The following is a 19,717-nucleotide window of genomic DNA, read 5'->3' on the forward strand; positions in this document are numbered from 1 at the left end:
AAGCGTGGATTATTGTAACCTGGATTAAAAGTGTGGATTATTGTAACCTGGATTAAAAGTGTGGATCATTGTAGTGAAGCCTTCGTCTTCAACCATCGACAGAGGCCTCATGTCAGTGATGATCATTTAAGAATGACTTCAGTGAAGACAGCTGCTGCTGTGGTGTCCATGATGTCTGTCCATCATGAAGGATGTTGTTGTTTGTTGTTTTCTGGAATGAGAGAGTAAATATGTTTTATAACATAATTTACAGAAACTCAAGAAATGCCTTGTTTCACTTACAGCGTTAGGTTCAGGCAAAAGTAGCTAAAAGAGCAATTACACACACACACACACACACACACAAATTATATAGATAGATAGACAGACAGACAGACAGACAGATAGATAATACTTAATTACACACAACTGAGTAGATGTAATAAATTACTTTAATTCCTGTTTAAATGCAAATCATCCTGCCATACGTTGACAGACTTTGCCAACAAATTAAAATTTGAAGCTTAATTGTTAAATTATTATCTTTGTGTTACATTTATTTATAAATCACATTTAAACACTGCTTGTACCAATTAAATTAAATAAAAAGTAACACACGTTCTCTATCACCGTCATTAATCAGCAAACAAACAAACAAGCAGCAGCTTCAGCTACAGAGAGACTGACGTTACGTTTTCTCACTTGGAAACAGAACAAATGTAGAATATTGTAGAGACTCACCTGTAACACATGACGAGTTGTATCTGCTGCTGCTCCTTCATCCACATCGATGACTCCGACATGTTTACATTAATCTCCGTGATTCTCCCGTGTCGTGTCGTCACTTTTCAAAGCTGCATGTTGCACAGTTTTTATCTTTGTGAAGAGCTCCCACACTTTGGAGGACTTGGGTCGAACAGTTTTCTCTGCTGGTCATTTGTAAAATTTACTTAATTTCCTTTGAAAACAGCCTCTGCTCTGCTCAACTCACTCTGCAGAGTTTTTTTGTTTTTTTTTAACTTTATTCAGTCAGACAGCAATGACAATGCTCTGCAGGCGAACAAAACGGCTTCGCAGCGCCGTGAAAGACGCTTAATTGCACGACACAACGAATTGATAATGAAATTTGTTGTCGACACTTTTAATAATCAATTTTTATTAATTTTACCAATTTTATTGATTCGTTGTTGCAGCCCTTGTATGGATGCAGTTATAGAGGACATGAAGGTAGTTGGACAGAGGATGCAGAAGACAGAGTGAGATGGAGGTGGATGACTTTCTGTGGTGACCCCTCAAGAGGGAACAGACAACAGAAGTAGTTGGAGAAATGTGTATTTTTCTGCCTAGCTTGTTAGGTCCATACAAGTGTGAAAGTATTGAGTATCGTGTATGTGTGTATGTGTGTGTGTAAGCATCCTTTTGTGTGTGCATTTGCATCAGTTTGCTGCACACACATAAAACCTGACACACTGTGTGCATGTTGTAGGTGATGGAGGAGCTGGAGAACGAACGCTGGGCCACCTACACGTCCCACGATCCCTCGCTGCCGGTGAGACACTTCCCCTCTCTGTGCCTGTGCTGCTGGGACTTTGCCAAGCGTGCATATTTTTAAACTTGTCATCACCAAAACATGTTTTTTTTCTCTCTCTCTCTCTAAAATGTGAAAACACTGCAAGAGACGAACAATGCTTCATCCACAGTAGGATTTTATTATCACTCTCCCTGTTTGGGAGGTAAATAATCCCAAAGACTGCAGAAACAGTAAATGCAGAAAAATATGTACGTTTAAATGACACCAATCAGTTCGGTTGTTTGAACTTTAGTCTGCTTATCTGTAAAGATCTCAATGAAACAGGTTCAAACCTGTGGGTTAAGTTTACAGAAATAAAAAGTACATTTTATTTTTGTGTTGATATAAAAACATGGATTAGAAAGCCCTACAGGAGACTTGTTAAAAGATGCACAGGTTAGCAGCCCCATGTGTGTATTACACTAATAATATGACAGTGTGTGAGAAGAGTCATCCTGAGCTCATTTAAAGGCCACATGGTAACATAATTTAACTTATGTGAATTTAATATTTACTTTGCTCTGATGATAATAGATTAGTTACTTGTCATCCACAGAATATATCTGACTCAACTGCATTGGCTACATGTGTAAATTGTATCTCATAGACTCCTGAAGCCAACATAAAATACTATTTTGTTATTAAATAAGCTCAGGGACCATGTGGGGTAATATAAACTGGTTTGAGCTCCAGATCAGTGTCTTCACTGAGATCTAATTTAAGCTTTACGAGTTTTTTCCAGTCTTGTTTCTGGAACCTCCTGCTCTGTAACCTGCTTCAGCAAACCTGCGTCACATGGAGAGCTCAGCTCATCAGTTTCACTTCAAGCTGTTTTTAGAAACCTGAGAGCAGCTCACTCATTTAAATCAGAACTGCTGCTGCAGAGAAACCTGAAGCTTCCAAAGCAGGGAACGTCTCTGAGCAGGACCGCAGAACGTCCAGGGATTCTGTCGCCAGTGTGGATGCAAAACGTGCTCTACAGCAAGACTGATGGTTAAATACTTTTAGGGTGATTTACTTACCCAGAAAGTATTTTACATTAACACATTTACTTGTATAAAAGTACATTTTAAATTAAAAAATAGCTTTGTTTTTGTTTTTGTTAAGGAAATACATATTGCTCATCACCAACGTGTTTATGTAATAATTACCTTCTGATTAAGACCAAGATGAGATTGGATGAGATGAGATGGGATGAGATGAGAAGGGATTGGATGGGATTAGGTGACACTGAATGGGATGAGATGCGAGGAGATGGGATGAGATGAGATTGAACAGGATAAGATGGGATGAGATTAAATGAGATGGGATGAGATTAAATGTGATGAGATGATATTGACTAGGATGAGATGAGATGGGATTGGATGAGATGAGATGACCGAGATTGAGGGGCTGAGATAGGGTAGCAGTAGAGCAGCCAACTGGGGACCAGAAAGTTGTGGTTCGACTCCCAGTCATTCCCACATGTCGTAACATCTCTGAGCAAAACACCTCATCCTCCACTGCTCCCCGGGTGCCTACATATCTGCCCACAGCTCCACCTGGGTGTATCTCACATGTGATGGGTTAAATGCAGAGAAGTAATTTTGTTGTTGTATGGGAACATACAGTGGTGACAATCTCAAACTCCCCTTCCCGTAGTGGACATTTCATTTAAATCTGTCCAGTGGTTCCTGGGATATTTTGCTAACAGACAGACAAACAAACAAACACTCACAGACACCTGTCGCTTGTCATGGCATCAAGTGATTGCATCACACCTCATGTTCATTCATTCGTGCTCACACAGGCTCATGTTCGTGCTGCTGTTGTTCAGCGTATTGTTTTTGTACTACTAGTGCTTAGTTTATTTTTGTTATACTATTAGTACTCAGTGTATTGTTAGTTCATATCTTAGATCTTATTACTGGTTTTCTTTTACAATTTTTACTTTTGTTGGATGTAACTGGGACCCTGTGTACACAATGTCATTCCACCACATGTACCACATGTGGTGGAATGACAATAAAGAACCTGGACGTTCTTCCTGTTAGCTTCGTACCAGGAGACTGAAGACGGATTATCACATTGTTGCGAGTCAAATCAGTTCTTCTCATCCTGAACATTTCATTGCATTGTTGACCTTGTGTTAACCTTCATATGACAAACAACGTAACCTTGCTTTTTTTGGATTTCGAGTTCTCAGACAGAAACGGTGGAAATACATTTTATTTTATTCAGTATAGTATTTTTAAGTAATTTCATATTTCTTCTAGTTTTAAGTTGACACTTTAATTGCATTTAATACTTTTTCTTTGTTTACCCACAAAAGTTGCAGTTTATAGTTCACTGACGTTCTTCCACAAAACCTTAATTACCTCAAAAATGTTAGCCAGACAATAAAAGCCTTTAATTTGTCACACGTCAAGAAGAAACGTATGACTCTGTAGTTATCTCTGTCATACACAGGTAACTCTGACCCACTTGAATATCTTGCACATCGTTCAAATTCCTCAGCGACAGGGGACATTGGCTTGTTTTCATCCCCAGCTGCAGTTCTTCAAAAATCATTTGACTATTTGAAAAATATACCAGAAGGCTCAACTTCTTGGAAAACTTGTTAGTTTCCTTCAAGATTTGAGTTATTTCTCATGACAAAGGATAATCTTATACAACACATGTCCAGTGTTATTCATGCACAGCTGTATTTATTCATGTTTGTGCGTTTGCATCAGTGTGTTGCTCTCTCCACTCACTTTATACTGAGTTTTTGTCATGGCCGTCCAAGTAATCCCACACAGGGGAGACAAATGTGCGTCTGTCAGTCAAGGGGACTAAACAGCGTCAGTCTGCTTTGTCAAAAGCATTTGGCATTCAGCTCACATGATAATGCAGCTCACAGCTATCACCAGAAAGAAAGAGCGTGAGATACTGAGTGTAAGGAGAGGAGAGAAAATGTGGAGAGGGAGGGAGAAACTTAGCAGGAGATAAATGGAAAGAAGCAGGGGTAATAGACGGAGCGGTGGGGAGACGGTTACTGAAGGAGGAGAGGCAAGAAAGAAAGAGGTGGTGTGATTTAAAGGAGACTGCTGAGGTGAAAGTAAGATAATGTTGAAGTGATGCACAAGTGAGAGACGTAACAAAGTGCACGGCCAAATCTATCGTTTTTTTCACTTAATAGACAATATATTTCACAAGTTTACAAGCTGAACCGTGATGTCTTAGTTTTTAAATATCTATTTTAAATTATCTGTAACGCGTGAACTGAAAATTGAATTGAATTAACCATTTTCTCTGGTAAAGGTCAAAGTCAAGGCCAAGGTTCTTTATTGTTATTTGCATCACATGTGGTACATGAGGTGTTACAAACCTGTGTACACAGGGTCCCAGTTACATCCAATAATAGCAAAAGTATAAAGTGTAAAAGAAACGGTAAGTAAGGATCTGAGATATAAACTAAGATATACACTAAACAAACGCCCAACAGTACGCTGACAGCTCTAAGATCTACACGCCAGTCACTAATGGTGCAAAACAATACACCGAACAACAGCAGCACGAACATGAGTCTGTGTGAGCAGATGAGTTGGAATGCATGAATACAGCAGCAGCAGTAAAGAGGATCTTGAATATGTTTGATTTACCATATTTTCCAGCATATAAGTTGCACGTTTTTGCATAAATTATTAAATGGAGATTGTGACAAAGTGAATATTCAACGAGTCTGCTGCTTCCTTGGAGAACTTTACTAATTGGCTTTGTCTATGCATGTGAATGTTCCTGTAAAGTGCCCTGAGACAACTTTGTTGTGATTTGGTGCTAAATAAATAAACCGAATTAAATTGAACTGAATAAATTAGCATGCCTGCTCCTCGTACTGCGAAGTGACGTGTTTATGGATTTTTCCACTTTATTAGACATATTTGGACTGATGCAACATGTACGGCGGAAAATATGGTAGTTTTATTTTAAATAATTTTTTTGTTGTTGTTGGTTTGAACAATTTAGCCTCTTTCACAAAATTCTTTAAGCTGGCCCTGAAATGCCTTCTAGTCATCGTTGTGCGGCTTCTGAAATGTCCGAGGCAGCACGGGGGGTGAAGTCAACCTGCTGCTGTCACGTCTGTCAGCCACCATGAGGTGTTCACAGTGCTGCCATGGTGGACGTGTCGAGGAGCTGTGCAGCTTGAGTGTGTGATGCAGTGATGGCAGACGGTCTGTGCAGCTGCAGGATTGTCTCATCTGTCTCAACAGCGTTTTACACGGAAGCTTCCAAAATGTCTCAAAGCATTCACAGGAGTTCTCAGTTTCCTCGTGTGAATGACGAGGCCTTGCTCTTGAGTCACTGAAGTTTTAACCATGTTCAAATCATTTTCAATATTCATTTTTCCACAGTAGTCGCAGGACTGTTGCAGACTCCGCAGGTTCTTTTTACCTTAGTTTTGTAGATCTGTGCAAACCCCTGGTGCATTTCTGCCCAAATTTCAACAGAGTTCATACAAATGTGTCTTCAGTGTGATTCCAAGTAAAATGTTGCATATTTTCCTGCAGTTTTGTGTTTTTTAAATCCCAACAGTCGCAGCCCAGTGAGACACGTGCAGAGTGGGAAGTGCCCAGCATGTTTCATGAGTAAGGCGTAAAGTCCAGTTTGCTGAGATCCTCTCCTGTGCCTCCTTTGCTTCTGTGACGTCAACCACGTTAATGAAAGCTCACATCTTGATGGATAATTTACAAACAACCGGAGGGACTCTAAAGAGAGACTTGTCTTTGCGTCTGTAATGCAGAACCGTTTTGGGGACGAGGCGTAATGAGGTCAAGAAGTGACCACACCATTAGAGAGATGGTTGAACTGTGCATAATATTCAGGCCAGGAGGCTCCTGTGAAGTTCACAGAGCAGCCACTCTCTCTCAAACTGCCTTTGCTTTTATTACAATATCACTTATGCAGTTATTATTTCCACGACCAGTCTTCATCTTAGCTGTACTGGTACAGTAAGATGGATGTTTGGTGATGTTATTGAGTTATAACTGGAAAACATGCTGGTCAATATGCTGCAGGGCTGAAATGAAACCTGCGGGACTGATGTTTTAATCCATGCAATAAAGTGAATGAATGAAAGCAACACATCAAACACTGATGCAAAAATACAGCCTTGCATGAGGCTTCAAAATAAAGAACAGAACAAATTGTTGTTCATCTCATTTAATACATTTCTCTTTCCTCTCAGAAGTTTCATAGCCATGTCTGAAATCTTTGCCTCTTCACAATCTGAGTTCTGTGAGTCGCTTCAGAACTACTGCAGCGATGTGTCACATCTGAACAGAATTAATTAGCACTAACCCTTGTGATCGTGACAGTTCAGGGCCACTACAGTCACTCTTTATTTTACTGTGCAGTGTCTTTTGCACATCGTCCAGCATGTGACGATCCCTTGTTTTTTTCCTGTAGCGCTATCATAAGGAATACTTAGTGTCATAAAAATACCTCCAATTTACTAAATGAAGCATGTAAACAAGTTTTATTCTAACATTTTGAGGAGCACTGATGAGTTTAATAACAGCTGACATAGTTATTTAATTTTACAACTCACAGATTTGGCCGGTCTGTAATTAAAACCAGTGCATGTTGTGGTGTCAGGTGTCTGTATGCTCCCCAACCATTCCCAGTGGAGAGCTTTCATATTCATACCTTTAGACCGCACCTTATGGTTTGCATTTCCTTTTTGTTTTGTTTGTGCTGGTGTAAAGTTTACTGTCTCAACCCAAATCTGACGACTAGACAGCTTCTGAAGCTCAGACTTGTTCACACACACACAGGTTTGTTTGGCTATCATTATGAGGCCTTTCCATTGATTTCCATTAATTTCTATAGCCTAACCCTGACCTTTACCCTAAACCTAACACATCCTCAGTTCACACCTTAGGCCTAAACCTAACCCACCAACGGGACTTCTTCTTACGGGGCCCGAGCTTTGGACCCCATAAGGAGCATTTGGTCCTCACAATGTAGTATAAGTTGGAAAAAGGAGTCTTGCAAAGTAGCATAAACAAGGACACACACACACACAGACAGTCTATTGTTATTGACCAGGTCAGTTTGCTGGATCTTTTCAATCTGCTGGATCACATGACGTTTGTAAAAGTGTGAAATTCACATGGAGGTAAACAGGGAGGGGCTGCAGCTCATGAAACTTTAGTTCCTCCATACGTGTTTCTAAAAGATACAGAGCATGAACACAAGAACTTGGTCCGAGAAAAGGTGAGGTAAAAGGTAAAACTAACTTTTCCTTGGGTGTTTGAGAACATTTTAAGACTCGAGACAATTATTCCTCATATTTAGAATATATACAGTATATATATCTATATATATATATAGATATATATATATATAGATATATATATATATCATTAAGAGCTGACTTTGAAAAGTGAGTGGAGATATATTTTCTTTTCATCTTTGCAGTTTATCACAGGTTTTGACGTTCTCTCTCTCTCTCTCTGTTTGTGTGAAAAGGGCACCGTGGACTTGGAGCGTGAAGAGGGTGAAGAGTGTGAGGAGAATATGGAGGTTTTTGACGACAGCAGTTCCAGTCCATCAGGAACCCTGCGTAACTACCCGCTAACCTGCAAAGTGCTGTACTCATACAAGGTAGCACACACACACCGGAGTTACACTGTGGTTACTCATACACACACATACATATAAGCCCTCTGTTGTTCTCTGTACCTACAGTGCACTGCTGAAGGTGTTATTTTATTGTGTGCACAAGAAAACGTGAACAAGTGTATTTATTTACTTCTCCTTTGCAGTACATCGTACATGAAATGATTTGCATTCTACTTTTTCTGAACCCTTTAAAACCAAAATATAATTTGTGCAATAAATATTCAAGCAATAAGTAATTACAATAAATATAAAACAATAAATTAAAACATTTTTCTTTGTAATACACATTGCTTTCCCTTTGAACCAGGTGTAGTTGAGATGATTGTCATCATCAGTAGTTCTGTCGCGATAAACAACAAATCAGTTAATCGAACGATAAATGAAAATTATCAACCTCATTTTCATTTATCGTCTGATGATTCCTCTGTTGTTTGAAAATTGAACAATATAGCATGAAAAATCTTTCGGTCACACCTCAATACTATATTTGCAAAAACTCAACTGAAAGTGGCCAAGACAGCAGCCTTGGGATGCCCCGATTTCCAGCACTGTAAAGATATCTATTGCCAACAGTTACAATCTAAATACAGTGTGTCAAAACATTAACATCTACAGACAGAGCTACAAAATCCAAGTTAGCTTGTTTTCCAGAAGAGCTTGTATAAAACTGTTTAACTTTTATAGTCAATAAACCACATTCTGACATGAATCTTTACGCTCCTGCTTCTTTAACACAGAGCCTTTGAGATCAACATTCATTAATGGTTTGGAATGATTTTAAAACTGTAAGGTGTAAATCTTTGCAAAATATAAAGTCAGCATGTTAAGTTACAGCAGCAATGGTTTTCTGTTGTCAGCCATGAAAATCTGAAGTTTGCCAGCTTCTTATCCATGTTTTGTCATTGTCACCTCTTCTTTCTTCTTGTCTGTCCTGCAGGCCTCTCAGCCAGATGAGTTGACTATAGATGAGCAGGAAATGTTGGAGGTTATCGAGGATGGAGACATGGAGGACTGGGTTAAGGTGCTCAAACACACTCAGATCAGTGACAGATGTGTGCTGTATTGTCCACCGTACACGTCGCACCGCCCTATAAGCCACATCAGTCCAAATATGTCTAATGAAGTGGAAAAATCCATAAATAAGTCGCATCTATTACGCGTCACCGCTGACAAACTGGAAATGTGGGTTGGTGTTGTGCCAAAAATCGATTGGCTGCCAAATGGTGGACGCGGGAGCGTGCACGGGAGGACTTTAACAAGATTAACACTTAAAAACAATTATTCGTTTGTTTGAAATTATAACAAATGTGTGTCTCAGTCTAACTTTTCCTTAATAAATGCACTTTGACGGTCAAATCATCTGCCTTTCAAAACCTGATACGCAGAAGTAGGAGCGTGCACGGGAGGACTCGCTGTGCATTTCTTCCAAATTTAGCAAGATAAACACATAAAAACAATTATTTGTTTTCTCGACTTTATAGTAAAGGTGTGTCTCAGTTTAACTTTTACTAAATAATGCACTTCAATGGTCAAATCAGCTGCATGTCTCCGTGGCGGAGCAGCGAAATGAAGTTGCTCCAGGTGAGCTGGACGAAGGTGGCAGACTGTGGCAAGCTGATTGTATCATTAATAGCCACATTTACCTATTACATGACACAACGGCATGCCATACAACTCGAGTACCATCTAGCGGCTGAAAATGATAACGTGTTCAATATTTTCAGTCAGAATGAATGAAAACGGTCATATCTCAGCCAAAATTGGTTTAAATATGGGAAAAATGCATAAATAAGTCGCAGGGCACGCAAATTATGCAAAAAACATGACTTATATGCCGGAAAATACGGTAAATCATTTGTAACAGACATCTTCATCCCCAGATTTGCCATGTGTCATCATTGGATTTACACATTCCCTTTTTTCTTTCTTTCTTTGTTAACCCAGGCACGCAACAAGACAGGTCAAGTTGGCTATGTTCCAGAAAAATACCTACAATTCCCCACTTCCAACAGTCTGCTGAGCATGCTCCAATCTCTGGCCACACTGGATGCTCGATCACACACCTCATCCAATTCAACTGAACCCGAGCTGCACGCCAGCTGCATCAATGGAGATACAAACGGTAAATATTTTGCAGCCTAACATCAGTAAAAAAAGAAGAAGCTGCGTTTAAATCAGAAAACATTTGTGTGTTTGTTGAACGTGTACTGAAGTTGTTATAGTCTGTTTTCATACACCTGTTGAAAGGCATGTCTCTGTCCGGATGTCCATAAATAACTTCTGCTCAAAACAATTTAACAAAACTTCTAACACACGCGCATCATTACTAAACGGAGTGTTGTGTACACTGTTCATCACTCCAGCTTCAAGGTCAAGGTCACAAATCAAGGTCAAACAAGGCCTTTGCTTGTCTGAGCCACAACTTCTGATCCACTCAAGATAATTTTATGACATTTGATACACTTATGCATCATCGCTATACGGAGCATGTGCACATGCTTCATCCCCCAGCCCCAAGGTCAAGGTCACAAATCAAGGTCACATTTTTACAAGGTCTTTGCGTTTTCGAGCCTTGCTATACATTTCTGTGTAATAGTTTGTCGAAGGGCATATGGTGTGTGTGGTACTCTTGTTCTCTTCACTGGATATCATTAGAGGTTTTGACAATATATAGTGTTTTAGGTAAACATCTAACACTGGCGTCACTTTTGCTCTCTACATCAAGTTAAATAGATTATAGTAGCAAACAAAATGACAAGCTTTGGTTAGCCAGTGTAGAAGAACAGACCTTGTTAGAAAATAAGGTTGCTGCAGCCACTGTTGGCCCTCAGTGGAAGAAACGTAAAACTAAGTGGTTGTATAAAACTGCAAAGTCAGTGGCTGGTGTTACCGGCCTGTTTAATGTAATAGAGAGGAGGTTCCCTTTGCTTTAACCTTCAACTACGATTTGCAGCATCTTAAACGTTTTATGAAGCAGTGAGTTGTTTCCTGGTGGACACTTTGGGTGTTGAAAATAAACCTGGAGAAAGTCCAGAAAGCCAAACAGTTCAGCTGCAGGACCACACGTAAAGCTGGAATCAATTTGATACTTTCACTCTAAATATGATCAGCAGTGATGGGCCGTCTGAAGCTGAAGCTCCAAGACAACACGGTGTTTCTGAAGCTCTGTGTCGGAGCTTGACTCATTTGGCAAAAGTCACGTGATCAACGGTGTCCGAAGCTTCGAAAGTGCCCGAGTTACGTCACGGCTTTGGTACCTGCTCCAAAGTTTTAGGAAGTAAATCATCGACTGGATTTGTGAAGTTTTGTTGGTGCAATTTGTGCATACTGGGAGTGGTGGTGCAGAGATTAGAGAAGGTGGGCCTGTGATCAGAAGATCGCTGGTTCAACTCCCGGTACAGACTACATCAAAATGTGGGTGGTAAAGGTGAAACACCCACACCCACCCCCCCCCCCCCCCCCCCCCCCCCTTCATTTGTCCCTTTCTGGGCGCTTGGTAGCTCAGTGGTCTGTGGTTGTGCCAGGAAGGACATCCGATGTAAAACTTATGGCCAAGTCTTCGTGCAACTGAGTTCACTGTGTGGACCCCTGAAGAAGGGAGCAGCTGAAAGAAGACAAGAATAAAAAGTTGGTGCAATTTGTGCCAAATATAACAAAACAGCAAGCAACATAGAAAACATGGAGCCAGCCAGCCTGGTGTGTCTTAAGTGTTTATTTTATCAGTTCATAAGTGCTTTTATCCCCAAGGAAACATGTATATTTTAGAAAAACACTTTATGTACATAAGTTACAATCTGATCTCACAGGTAACATAAACTGGTTCATTACATAAAGTCCAAGAGGCAGAAAACCTGCAGCACAAGCATCATTCTTAACTGGTATTGTGTTGTGAATTAGATAAGATTCATATAAATCTGTGTTTACAAATGTCAAGTCACAAGCAACATACGCCACGTTTTAACATGTTTATTCTTCAAAATTATTTATTCATCAAATATAAGCATAACTTTTTTCTTTCACCTACAAAAAATACATGTTCAAAGCACCTCAATGACGGTCCAAATACCAGAGAGAAAAGTCTGAAGATATTAAACAGCAGCTGCTTCATTTCAAGCAGCTCCTTATACTGTGGCCACAAGATGGCGCCAAAGAGGCCGGTGTTGACAAGCTTCGAGCAATGAAGCCTTTTTGAAACATTTATTATTTTATTAACTTTTATTTAACCAGGTAAATCTCACTGAGATCACAGATCTCTTTTGCAAGGGAGGCCTGGGCCTGAAGGCAGACCAACATGCATGTTTTATACTGTGGGAGGAAACCAGAGCACCTGGAAAAAACCCACGCATGCACAGAGAGAACATGCAAACTCCACCCAGACAGACCCCAGGTCCAACATGCTTCAGTGTTTCAGAAAAGCTTCATTTGCCCACCTCTAATGATCAGCTTGGTGGGCCTATATATTGACCCTAAATGACAATTTTTATAAAAATGTATTTAAATCTTGTTGCAGTTTCACTGAAAGAGACTTCAGGAAACAACTGAGACGCGTTTGATTAACTTCAATAAAAACTCATTTGCATAACCTAAATACAAGTTGTCAAATTATTTATTTTCATTAACTGAATGTAAATAACACCTTAAATGGTAACTAGTTGAAATAATTTTAAAATATTTACCGATAACTTTTTTTTTCTTTTTTTTTTTTTTAACAGATTGATTTTTGTTCCTTCTGTAATTTCAACAAAAAAACAGAAGAGATTAATTCAACTAAATTTGCGAGGCTCGATTCAATTTATTCATTAAAGTTGGTTCTGGTAAATTAACTGGTTGAACAAATTTAAATCAAAGGCCTAACATTCCTTGAGGAAATGCACATCGCCCGCCAACTTGCTTCTCAAAGCTTCAAGCAGAGGTCTCACTTAATCTGAGAGCACCAACAGAATGGAATGGAAATGACTCTCAGCTACTGCCACATTAAAGATTGGCCAAATATTTATTAATTTGTCTGAAGTGTGGTCATTTTTGTGTTTGCTAAGGTCACTCAGCTGTAGTGGCCATCTTGAAGCATGCTGACTCAGAAAGTTTTTATATAGATAATAAAATGTTGCTGATTCAAGATGGCGCCGGTGCACATGGCTTGCCGTCTGCCTCTGCCAACTGTTTGTGTTCTTTCTGTTTCTGTCACGTCTCGTCTGTGACATCACCTTGATGCAGGTGTATGAACGTCAGTCACTTTTAGATCTTCAGTTGCGTGCCACCAAGCTCACCTATTTTGACCACAATGAACGGAGCACTGGGCGTCCTCCTCTCCTGGATGACGAACCTGCTCTGCGCTGCACACCTGCCTGCCTGGGGACAGCACCTCAGGCACCAGGGAATACGCACTGGGCAGATGCTGAAGCTTAAAGCCTGCCTTGCACTTTCTGTGATGTCTCCTTCAGCTGATCATCGCCTGTCCTGAAGCTTTGTGCATCCTGTCATGCCTTGTCTGGTTCCGTTGGTGGGGTCTGGTCTCACAGCTGGAAGGATTTCTACTGAAACATTTTTACTTTGGGACATTAACTTTGTTTTGAAGCGTAACCATGACAACAAGGTCTTCTTGTTGTTGTTTTTTACAACCGGGAGCAGCTGATTAACATCTCAAAGCTCAAATAATATCTCAACTCAACTACAGCCCCAAATCCCAAATGAGTTGTAAAGGAGGCGCCGTGGATGCATTCTCATCTACCTGGCAGCAGTGCTCGAGTGCCTGACTGTCAAGATCCTGGAGCTGGCATGAAACGCTGCTCGTGACAACTAGAAGACCAGGATCATCCCCCGACACCTGCAGCTGTCTGCAAGGACGAGGAGCTCAACAAGCTGCTGGGAGGAGTGACCATCGCTCAGGGAGGAGTTCTGCCCAACATTCAGGTGGTCCTGCTGCCAAAGAAGACTGAGAAACCCATCAAGTCCAAGTGACGGATCAACATCTGCAACCAGGTTCAACAGATCCGCTGTAAGACAGACCTCTACAAGAGATCCTTCCTGTCCACAGCCATCAGCATCTAGAACAACTCTTTAATGAAACCAGGATGATGAGTTACAACAACATTTAATTTCCCCCTGGGATTAATAAAGTATTTTTGAACAGAATTATTTGAATCAGCCTAGAGAAATTAGAGAACATGATGGCTTCAGTGTGAAAGAAAGGCTCAAACTGTTTTTGTTTGTTTTTTTGTAACTAAGTTATGATTCTGAGTGAAGTTTTATATCTTCTGTTTTTGCATTATCTGCAGTAATACAGGAATGTTATTTTTCATTTTCATTGACTCTCTTTAAACGTGTTTTATTATCTGTTTGTGGGTCTGTTTTACCGTCATGTTTGGATCAGGCTCCTGTCACATGTTAATTATCATCAACGAGGACCCTCATCAGTATCTATACCGTGAGAACCAATCAACAGAGGATGCCATCTCCTCTGTGGTCCACACTGCGCTCAACCACCTGGAGCAGAAGGACTCCTACGTCCGTATGCTCTTTGTGGACTTCACATCCACCTTCAACACCATGATCCCCCAAACCCTGATGGACAAACTATTCACACTAGGACTAAGCCCCTCCATTTGCAACTGGGTCCTAGACTTTTTAACAAACAGACCACAGTTAGTGAGGATCCACAACTTCTCCTCCTCCACCATAACCCTCAGCACTGGCTCTCCTCAGGGATGTGTGTTGAGCCCCCTCCTGTTTACTCTGCTCACGTATGATTGTGCAGCTACCCATCCAGGCTGTCACAATGTAAAGTTTGCAGATGATACAGCGGTGGTGGGATGCATCACAAACAATGATGAGTCCAGCTACAGGCAAGAGGTGGAACACCTGGAGAGCTGGTGCAAAGAGGATAACCTTCACATCAATGTGAAGAAGACAAAGGAGATGATTGTGGACTTCAGAAGGAACAAAAACATGTACACCCCCCTGAACATAAGAGGATCTGCGGTGGAAGTGGTTTCCAGCTACAAGTACTTGGGTGTACACATGAATGACAACCTCAGCTGGAGCAACAACACCACCAGCCTGATCAAGAAAGCTCATCAGAGACTCTACTTCCTCAGACGGCTGAGACGAGCTGGTCTGGGAAGCTCAGTCCTCACCTCCTTCTACAGGTGTGCAGTGGAGAGCATCCTGTGCTCGAGCATCAACGTGTGGCATGGAGGCTGCACAGCTGCAGAAAGAAAAGCTTTGCAGAGAGTGGTGAAGGCTGCACAGAAGACTGTCGGAGTCAGCCTCCCCACCATCACAGACATCTACACCTCTAGATGCAGGAAGAGAGCCACCTGCATCATGGAGGACCCCACTCACCCAGCACACACACTTTTTTCCCTGCTCCACTCAAGTAGGAGGCTGAGGAGCATTAAGTGTAGAACCACTAGACTGAGGAACAGCTTCTACCCTGAGGCTGTTAGACTCATGAATCTCTAACCAGAATAATCACTGTGAAAAAAATCACATCATGTTGCTGATCTGTTCCATGTTGATGTGTTCATTCGTGCTCATCTGCTCACACAGACTCATGTTCATGTTTGTGCTGATGTTTGACGCAATGTTTTAATCTTATTAGTGCTTAGTGTATATTTAGTTGATGTTTTTCTTAGTTCATATCTTGGATGTTATTACTGTTTTTCTTTTACATTTTATTGTTGGATGTAACTGGGACCCTGTGTACATAATTTCACTCCACCACATGTACCACATGAGGTGCGAATGACAATAAAGAAACTCTGACTCTGATTATTGTTGCCTGTTTGTGTCTCGTCTGTAGCTCCCTCTCTCCAACCAGTCGTAGTTTTTATATAACAATGAGGACAAAACAGACCAGAAACAGTATTTTACTGAGAATACTTACTCCCTCTGTGTACCACTGACTGCTCTCTCTCTGTCTCTGCTCTCTCTCTGTCTCTGCCCTCTCTGCAGTCGTGTTTGTCCGTGCACTTTATGATTACGAAGGGCAAGCAGACGAGGAGCTCTCTTTTTCTGAAGGCGCTGTGATTCGCCTGTTGAACCGCGACACGCAGACGGACGACGGCTTCTGGGAGGGGGAGTTGAACGGACGGGTGGGAGTGTTCCCCTCGGTGCTGGTGGAAGATCTCATGGAGAACGGGGAGACGAGTGTGGGAGGACCAGGCGACACACAGGTACACCTGCAGAAACACGAGCTGTGGGAAGTCTTTGGAGGGAGACGTGACACAGAGACCAGTGTCTTACTCTTGACCTGAGCTGCAGATTCTGTTATATGTTCCTCGTCTACTGTGCTAGTCCATGACTCCCCTTCCTGTCTGTTGTCCAGCTGATGTGTCAGCAGCAGCAGAGTTCACAAACAGTAGATCAGAAATAAACGCTGATAAAAATCCAGCACTGCAATCAGAGAGAGAGGTCTTATCTGTAGCACTGGGTGCTGCTACGTTAGATGTTCTGCAACAGGAAGGAAACAGCCTCTCCCTTCCTTTGACTCTTTCCAACATAACATGGCACAAGCTTTAGTGACTGTGGGGTGTGGTGGTTAAGTTAAACTAATATATTGCAGGGGATGGTTTTAGAGCAGGGAAGTTGCAAAGAGAAGGTCTGTAAAGTTACTGTAATGCTTCAAAACGTAGGAGCAGTTCGTTAAGAGATGTTTTTACGACTAAACACTATTGAGTGTTCCATGAGCAAGTACCATACTTTCTGCTGTACGCGTTGCACCGCCCTATAAGTCTCCTCAGTCCAAATGTGTCTAATAAAGTGGAAAAACCCATAAATAAGTCACTTTGCCGTATAAGTCACATCTATTATGCGTCACCGCTGACCACTCGGAAATGTGGGCCGGTGTTGTGCCAAAAATCGATTAGCTGCCAAATGACGGCTGCGGGATCATGCACGGGAGGATTTTAACAAGAATTTAACAAGATAAACACTTAAAAACAATTATTTGTTTGCTCATAATTATAGTAAAGTCTCAGTGTCTCAGTTGAACTTTTACTTAGTAAATGTACTTCAATGGTCAAATCAGCTGCATTTCTCCGGGGCGGTGCAGCAAAATGAAGCTGATTTGATGTTTGCTCCAGGTGAGCTGGACGAAGATGGCAGGCTCTGGCAAGCTGATTGTGTCATCAATAACCTCTTTTACATATTACATGACACAACATCATTCCATACAACTTGAGTGCCATCTAACGGCTTAAAATGGTAGTGTTCAATATTTTCAGTGAGAATGAATGAAAACGGTCATATCTCAGCCATTAATTGTTTATAAATATGGGAAAAAAAACATAAATACGTCGCTTTGGCATAAAAGTTACAGGGCGTGCAAATTATGCAACAAAAAAAACCCACAACTTATAGGGCAAAAAATATGGTAGCCTTCTAAATTATGGATACTTATATCAACTATCTAATAAAAGCTCTTTTTACTGTGATTTATGTTACATGAAGAGGTTTTCACATAAAAATGTGAAAAGTATATTAATTAAATCTTTCAAACTTCCATTCATCCAACAGGTAAAGTTATTAATTCTGTAATAATATTATGGACATAATGAGAAATACAATAAGTGCATTGATTTAATAAAATAAACCAGTCAGTTTGTTGTCCCCCATCATGGAGGGAAGAGGGAGAATTGGAAATAACTTCTGTCTATTTATCATCCTCCCATCCGTCCGTGTTGTGAGCATGATAAATTGAAAATATGCAACATGCTGACTTCCATGTTGGTGTGTGGCTGCATCTATGAGTAAGAAAAGTCACTGTCCAAAATTGGGTTGCCATGTCAAAATCCAAGGTGGCCACCAACATATAAATGTTAAGAAACTATGCTTTCTAGTTTTTATATTGCTTAAATTGGTACTTTCCTCAAACAACAGTGTGTGTGTGTGTGTGTGTGTGTGGGGGGGGGGGTTATATTAATCTATGGTGGCCAGAGACACCACTGGCCACCCCCTGACTCCCTCCACTCACCAGGACTCAGTATTCAAGTCCTTCAGTGACGGGGGACATCGGTGTACCACTTGTTTCTCCTGCTTGTATATAACTGTGCACTGTGCACATACTTGTTATTAATAATAACGTTTTTTTTTTGCTGCGAGAGTAAAAATGTTTAAATCAGTCGTGCAGGTTCTATAAACTTGATATAACAAAGAAGTATTAGGTTTTAATGTCTTACCTTAAAGCTAATAACCAACAGGTTTTCTTTTTGGGCCCATGATCATGTAAGTTGTGTTTCCCAGCTGCAGCCAGTTAATTTTACCATCAGAATATTTCTAAAAGCCTAAGAGTTCATCTGTTACGTCAGAGCAGTTTACAACATTCATGAGGATTAATAAATGAAGATTTTCTGGAAGCTGAGTCTGATTTTTGTTGCTTTCTGTAGATTTCACCTCCTTCCAAGTTGCCATCTTCTCTGCCACTTCTGCCGCTGTACGACCAACCTCCCATCAGCCCTTTCACCAGCCCTGAGACCTCCACCCCGCCTCCCCTGCCACGCTCCCCCTCAGCTACGCAGAACGGGGAGCACAAGCTTCCCCTGCCAGCCTCTTCACACAAAGGGCAGCTGTCGTCTCGCAGTAAGAGCCTGAGCTGTCATCAGAAGGTACACTGAGCGATGGGCCTCTCTGTAATCAAGCTTTGTGTCTCTGCAGGTCAGAGCTCTGGGAGGAGTCCAGTTTCTCCAGGATTTGCTCAGACTCCGCCGCTGCGACTCACGATCGAAGGAGGTCCAGGAAAACTACGACCAGTTAGTGTCAAAGTTATTTTGTTGCTTCCCAGAGCGTCTCAGAATACAAACTGTTTTCTTGATCCGGTCATTAAAACTCTGTTCAGACATTGATGCCGGCATGAGTGGATTAGTATTTCTGTTTGTGTTTGAAGAACGCACAGCGTGTATGCTTGATCCTAGCGCTGCTCCTGCTGGGCAGCCATGTTGTTCTTTCTGCAGCATCGCCTCCTGTTGCAGAGCAGAACTGCAGTGAGCGTGGCAGACCTCAGTATGCACGTTTTACCAGCAAATCGTGTGCTGCTTCTCTAAACTCAATAAATTAGGGTTCATAAATGTCAGAATTAAATAAAATAACCTAAAATTATAAGCAGTATCAGGATAACAGGTTTAATTGCAGTATGATAAAGATTTAGAGGTGTCAAGACATAAATGTGACTCAACCCGATCGGCCCATTTATTCACATTCTGTAAAATAAACAGAGCAGTTTCAATACAATTGGTAATGTGGTTATTGAGATATTTTGCTAACGCTACAGACAAACGATAATGCACACAGGCATGGACAAAAACCTTCCTGCTGCTTCTCTCTTGGCTTCAAGCAATAAGAATGAGTTGAGGGTCTTTTTAACCTGATGGATACTGTTGACCTGGCAGCTTGATTTATAATTAAAATAAACCTTGTTTTACTCAGGTTGCTTGACTTATGGACTTATTAGATTTTTCTATGTAATCAAGTGTTCATTAGAATCGATTACAGATACCGTATTTTTCGCCCTATAAGTTGCAGTTTTTT

At 41.0% G+C, this 19,717-nt stretch overlaps 1 protein-coding gene and 1 long non-coding RNA gene across 2 annotated transcripts in view; both read left to right on the top strand.

The window, feature by feature from the left end:
* Positions 1-16,568, top strand: part of LOC119411522 (F-BAR and double SH3 domains protein 2) — a 44,185-nt gene extending 27,617 nt beyond the window's left edge. Inside the window, exons 10-15 of the mRNA XM_037678475.1 lie at positions 1,466-1,528; positions 8,042-8,176; positions 9,132-9,215; positions 10,139-10,316; positions 16,148-16,368; positions 16,521-16,568. Of these exons, the coding sequence (XP_037534403.1) occupies positions 1,466-1,528; positions 8,042-8,176; positions 9,132-9,215; positions 10,139-10,316; positions 16,148-16,368; positions 16,521-16,568 (729 nt within the window). The remainder of the gene's footprint in view (positions 1-1,465; positions 1,529-8,041; positions 8,177-9,131; positions 9,216-10,138; positions 10,317-16,147; positions 16,369-16,520) is intronic.
* Positions 16,569-18,560: 1,992 nt separating this feature from the next.
* LOC119411097 overlaps positions 18,561-19,717 on the top strand; it is a 4,583-nt gene continuing 3,426 nt past the window's right edge. Inside the window, exons 1-2 of the long non-coding RNA XR_005186873.1 lie at positions 18,561-18,772; positions 18,848-18,942. This is a non-coding gene — a long non-coding RNA (uncharacterized LOC119411097). The remainder of the gene's footprint in view (positions 18,773-18,847; positions 18,943-19,717) is intronic.

Source organism: Nematolebias whitei, chromosome 6 (assembly GCF_014905685.2).
Source record: "Nematolebias whitei isolate Nwh7 chromosome 6, NemWhi1, whole genome shotgun sequence".
Lineage (NCBI taxonomy): Eukaryota > Metazoa > Chordata > Actinopteri > Cyprinodontiformes > Rivulidae > Nematolebias > Nematolebias whitei.